This window comes from Chrysochloris asiatica, unplaced genomic scaffold (genome assembly GCF_000296735.1).
Source record: "Chrysochloris asiatica unplaced genomic scaffold, ChrAsi1.0 scaffold00046, whole genome shotgun sequence".
In the NCBI taxonomy this organism is placed as follows: domain Eukaryota; kingdom Metazoa; phylum Chordata; class Mammalia; order Afrosoricida; family Chrysochloridae; genus Chrysochloris; species Chrysochloris asiatica.
Genome location: NW_006408564.1, coordinates 6983445 through 6989850, shown reverse-complemented (window position 1 = coordinate 6989850; position 6406 = coordinate 6983445). Strand labels below are relative to the sequence as shown.

Here is a 6406-nt window from a genome sequence, read left to right as displayed (position 1 = left end):
TCATAAATATATTATATTCTAGCATGTGAAAGGATCCTTGGTAGCACAGTAGGGTAAGCATTGGGCTGCTAACTTGAAGGTCAGCAGTTTGAACCCCCCAGATGCTCTGCAGGAAAAAGATGAAACAGTCTGTCTCAAGTTAGATTCACAGCCTTGGAAAACCTTAGGGAGCAATTCTATTCTGCTAACTCAGAAAGAGTGGGTTTTTTGTTTTTTGTTTTGTCTTGCCTATGAATGTACCTAATGATTACACTTTTCAACGATTAGAGATATAGGTCTTTTTTCCCCCCTCTTTCAATTTTATAAAGTCAGAAATTTATTTTAATTATTTAGGCTTATCCAGAATCTGCAAGAAAAGACTGGGTTCGAGAGTGGCCTGGCCAAGTTGTACTTTGTGTTTCTCAAATGTTCTGGACTTCTGAGACACAAGAAGTTATAAGTGGTGGGCCAGAGGTAAAGCATTATTTTATTTTAAATAACAACATTCTTTTTTCCATTCCATTTTTAAAGTTAGCTTCTCTTTTTTTTTTTTCAAAGGTAACTCCCTACCTCAGTTTCTATATATAGTATTGAAATTATGCATTTTTTGAATATTTGTTCTTAATATTTTATTAAGTGTACACAGAATCACTCTATTCCAGAACTCATTTCTGTTTTGAGATGGATTATGAAATCAGAATTGTTCTGTCCAAGAGTAAACATATGGGATGCATGTTATATGTACTATATAACATCAATTTAACTTTCGTGTTTTCTAGGGATTAAAAAAGTACTATAAGGAACTTCAGAATCAACTAAATGATATTGTAGAACTAGTAAGAGGAAAACTGTCTAAGCAGACCAGGACCACCCTGGGGGCTTTGGTTACTATTGACGTCCATGCTAGAGATGTGGTCATGGACATGATTGAGAAAGGTATGGAACATTTTTCTTAAATATTAAACTATCAACTGCCTCTAGAAAGCAAGATTTAGACTATATGTCTTTTTTTCTTGTACAGAATTTCTCTTATGTGATCTTTTCAGTAAGTTGGAAAACATGAATTATTTTTCAGATTTGCTGTTGTAAACTAAATACTGGTTTTTAGAATGATTTCCATTTATCTGTCTTATTTTTATTCTTTCCAGGTGTCTCATGTGACACAGATTTCCAGTGGCTTGCTCAACTTCGATATTATTGGGAATATGAGAATGCTCGAGTTCGTATCATTAATTGCAATGTAAAATATGCCTATGAATATCTTGGTAACTCACCTCGACTTGTTATTACTCCTCTAACAGACAGGTGTTACAGAACATTGGTATGCATTTAAATTATTTTAATTCACACACAAATGATTACTTTTTGGTACAGTATCATATTTTCTTGTCCAAATTTAACATTACTAGTCTTGGCTCTGTAGTATAAGTACTGGACTGCTAACCTATTGCATATTCTACAGTTCAAAACCACCAGTCTCTCTCAGAAACCTTTACAGGGTCTCTGTGAGTTGGAGCTGACTCTACGGCTTACTAAAGCAGCAGCAATCTTTATCTGAAAAGTTGAAACAGCTACCCCTTCCTAATTCCAAATTCTCTTATGTAAGTTATATTCATGGATATTTCCTTCTGGGTAGCTTTGTAGCATATAAGAGTGTTTGAAGTCTAATGTGTGAAAATTGTGAATTACTCCCATTGGTGACTAGAAAATAAGGTACTAGAGAAATGAGGGGACTTCAAAAAGTTCATGGAAAAATGGAATTAATAGAACTTTTCCACAGACTATTTAAAGCCCTCTCCATACAAGGAGACAACAAAAACTTCAAAAAATGGTGTCGATTTTTGAACTGTAATCCTTGGAGAGTTGATAGGAAGATGAGACAACTTATTTGGGCCCCCAAACTCTTAACTTCGGGCCCCAAAACTGCTCCTGAATTGGAGGGAGAGAACTGAAATGTAAGGGGATGGTGTTGAAAGTCTACTATGTTTGGCTGGTAAGCCATGGAAGATAGAGCAGTAACTATTTAATACTCTAGGAATAAGGTTCCAGGATTAATAGGGTTTTTTTAGTATTGTTGTGGTTAGGTGACATTGAGTCAGTTGTGACTCATAGGGACCCTTTATAGTGTTTCGGAAACTGTAAATCTTTGTGGGAGCAGAAAGCCTCATCTTTCTCCTGTGGAGCAATTGGTGGACTTGAATAGCAGTCCAGTGTTTATCCTATGGCAAGACTGTGCTCCCTCCACCCCTTTAACAAATATTATTGTGTCCTAAATATTGCATAGGACATACTTAATAGTTAAAAAAATAATCACTCGTTGCTTATCTAAAATTCAACTTTAACTGGGCATCATGTATTTTTATTTGCTAAATCTGGTAACCGTATATGGGGACTTAGGAAGAGCATCAAGAAACACCAACTCACCTATGCTCAGCAAATAAAATTAAAATGTCTTAGATTGAATTGTTTAAAAGCAGAAATGAAATGGGGATTCTAGAGCAAATGTTTTACTTAGAAAATACTCAGTGAAAACATATAATGAGGTGAAGAAAGCAGAATGGGATAGGCACAACATTGCATAGCCTTAAACTGATTTCATGGAGCACTTTGGAGCATGAATGGCATCATAGAGTTATCTTACTTAATGCAATGGGATCTGACTTTTATACCCTTTTATTGTTATTGTGTGTCTATGAATTTTTCTACAAACTTTTTGAAGGTCCCTTGTACAGCACTAGACTCTGAAATTAATTTTCCTGTTATATTTATTATCTATAATAAAAGGAGCACATTTATTAGCATTTGCTTGAAATTTTATAGAATGGAGGGCCTGAGGTTTCTAGCAAATGTTCATAGATATTAACAATATAGCACCCATTGTACATTTCAGGTAGATAGAGTATCATTGATAGTGTCTTTATTTAATGAGTTGTGTTTATTGTCTAATTTTAATAAATGTAAATATATTTATGATTTTCATGGTTTATTTCAGCCTTGATCCCTTAACCTTATTTTTTTCTAAGCAACGTTATGTTTCATAATTTCCCAGGTAGATTTTATGAAATAAATTCCATAGTTAGAAAGAAAACAGACTGTAATTTGTGTGCTTCTAAAAATTTGTAGTGTGATAACTCTGTAGGATAAACACTGTACTATAAACCACAAGATATGTGATTTGAGCACATCAGCTGCTCTTGGGGCGAAACATGAGGCTTTCTGCTCCCAGAAAGATGTAAAGCCTCAACCTATATAGGTTATTAGTTGGAACCAACTCCACGGCAGTTAACGACAGCAACATCAAAGATTTCCTGCAGCTTGTAGTGTATATACCCTTTGGTTGGTTGATGATGCATGAAGGGGATTGTAACCATGGCAATGAAATGTTATACGATAGGATGAACATAAAACTAATGTTTTCCCATGTAAACTATCATATAATTCACAATAAAACATTAAAAAAAAAAGAAGACCACCAGAATTGACATGATTTTGACCAACAGCATATGCATTGATCATTGACTTAAGTGAAATAAATTTTTTCCAAAGTTAAAAAAAAAGATTTCTTGCAATTGTTTTTGTCTCTGGGAGAAAGCAGAAAGAAATCCTATACTATTTATGTTGTCTTTATAGAATATTAACAATTGACTAATGAGGGGAAAACGCAGAAAATTAATTATAATACATAATAGAAAGTGATATGACTGGCCAGAGAGGCACAGAACAGTGTTACAAAAGTATAGAAAATTGAGACCATACCAAGAGTGTCAGACAATAGGTAAATCATAGGCAAAATCAGGTGCTAGGTCATCTGTTTCTCTATCATTTGATGGACCCCTTTATAGCGCCCACTCCCAGGTTTTTACCATCTTTGCAGCTAGCCATCCAGAAAGTCTTGTTATTGTAGTCTACACACGTCTCCTTAACCACTTCTAATGAATACTTTCTGATCTAATCTTACTCCCTCAAGGCTAGATTGTCTTTAAAGGTAAATGGGATCTATCTGAAGTATTAGAATATAAAGGGCTCTTAATGCGTTTTCACTTTTCTTTGGGACCCTCTAAACTGTTTTGGGGGAGCATGGTGACTGATGGATAAGCACTGGACTGGGAATCACAAAGTTGGTTGTTCAGCTACTCCACAGGAGAAAGAAAAAGCTTTCTGCTCCCTCAAAGATGTATAGCCTTGGAAACGCTATACAGGATTGCTGTGAGTTGGAACCGACTCAGTGGTACTTAAAAGCTAATGACTTTTACTTTGTGCAGCTGAAAATTAACAATATAATCATTTAACTAATTCTCTGAAGCTACAAATGAAACTATGTCTACTTGGGGAGCAATTGTTTATTGGCATGAGTTTCTTTTCATTTTTCAGATAGGTGCCTTCTATTTAAACCTTGGAGGTGCTCCAGAGGGGCCAGCAGGCACAGGAAAAACTGAGACCACCAAGGACTTGGCTAAAGCTCTTGCAGTGCAGTGTGTGGTGTTCAACTGTTCAGATGGACTAGATTACCTGGCAATGGGAAAGGTAATAAAAACACTTAATTACTAATATTCAACTTTACAAACTAACAACTAGAGCTAGCTGGGTAAACTGACATCATGTTTAAGCATTATTTGAATGTGAGTAATTTGTTAACTTTCAACTCCACTTCTTTTTTTTTTTTTTAAATATATTTAGTTTTTTAAAGGACTGGCTTCTTCTGGTGCTTGGGCGTGCTTTGATGAATTTAATAGAATTGAGTTGGAAGTGTTGTCAGTGGTTGCTCAACAGATCCTTTGCATTCAGAGAGCCATTCAGCAGAAGTTGGAAGTATTTGTATTTGAAGGAACAGAACTTAAACTGAATCCAAACTGTTTTGTAGCTATTACCATGAATCCTGGCTATGCAGGGCGTTCCGAGTTGCCAGACAACCTTAAGGTAATATTTTTTAAGTGTGGAAATTTGTTAATGAAAAAATATCAACATGATCATTTCAAACTGTTCTAATTTTCTCCCATGTGTTTGTAATTTCCCTTTTACTTATTCCATATATTGTGAGGCAGGCTCTTAATCACTTTTCAGTTGAGCACATGGTTCGGTTTTCAGCCACATAACAGACAGGTCTATAGAGGGAACCGTAACACTAGGGAGGTCCGCACACCTCAGAATAATCAACCATTTGAGATCACAAGGGCAGTATTTACCCAAGGACTAAGTTCAGAAGGGTTAGGGAAGAAGGAGGAATGGAAACAGGAAACATAGGGAGGAAGTGTGATAAGTGATGTTACGTTGTGGGGATTGCAGTCAGTGAGATGAAGCAAAAGGTTTATGAATTATTGAATGAAAAACTGGTTTGCTCTGTAAACCTTTACCCAATTCACATTATTGTTGTTGTTACATGCCATGGAGTCGATTCTGACTCACAGTGACCCTGTACAGGGTTTCGGAGGCTGTAAATCTTTACAGGAGCAGAAAGCCTCATCTTTCTCCCGTGGAACAGCTGGTAGTTTCGAACTGCTGGCCCTGAAGTTAGCAGCCCAATTCGTAACCACTATGCTATCAGAGCTCCTTCAATTCATATTAGAAGGTTAAAAAAAGCAAAAAAAAATTCTTATATAAACAAGATGATGTTAAAAATTAAAGTACATAAACAACTGAAGTAGCACTAGAAAATTATAGAATTACTAAAAAATACAGCTTATAAAACATGCTGTCTTCGAGCAATGAACTTAAATATCAACATAGTGTCATTGGATGCTTATGTCAGCTTTAAAAACAGTCTCCATTATATAAATAATGTATTTAGCTTATTGTGTTTCAGGTTCTTTTTAGAACAGTGGCTATGATGGTTCCAAACTATGCCCTTATAGCAGAAATCTCCCTATACTCCTATGGATTTTTGAATGCAAAGCCTCTGTCTGTGAAGATAGTAATGACCTATAGGCTTTGCTCTGAGCAGCTCTCATCACAATTTCATTATGACTATGGAATGCGAGCAGTAAAAGCAGTATTGGTGGCTGCTGGAAACCTAAAATTGAAATATCCAAATGAAAATGAAGACATACTTGTAAGTACAAAAATGCTGAATGTTTCAGTAAAAACATAATTTATAGAACTTCTTTATAATGAGGTTGATCAGGAACTGTAAGTAGACAATTGTTGCTTCAATTCATTTCATATGGTGTTGTAATGATACTTTTTTGGCTTATGTTATTTGCTATATATGAATAAAAGAATCTTTTTGGCTTAAAAAACATAAAATTTAAAAGATGTCTGTACACATGGACATCACTTGATGAAACACACAAAAATAAAATTGATTTAGTCTATGGAAATAGACAGTGGAAGAGCCAAAACAATTCCAGGGGCAGATGTTGGAACAGATCATCAATGGCTCATATACAAGTTCAGGCTGAAGCTGAAGAAAATTAAAATAAGTCTACGAGAG

At 35.3% G+C, this 6406-nt stretch overlaps 1 protein-coding gene across 1 annotated transcript in view; it reads left to right on the top strand.

The window, feature by feature from the left end:
• Positions 1–6406, top strand: part of DNAH12 (dynein, axonemal, heavy chain 12) — a 397890-nt gene that overhangs the window by 115086 nt on the left and 276398 nt on the right. The window contains exons 20-25 of the mRNA XM_006862120.1: positions 334–453; positions 759–915; positions 1128–1300; positions 4351–4503; positions 4657–4896; positions 5780–6025. Of these exons, the coding sequence (XP_006862182.1) occupies positions 334–453; positions 759–915; positions 1128–1300; positions 4351–4503; positions 4657–4896; positions 5780–6025 (1089 nt within the window). The remainder of the gene's footprint in view (positions 1–333; positions 454–758; positions 916–1127; positions 1301–4350; positions 4504–4656; positions 4897–5779; positions 6026–6406) is intronic.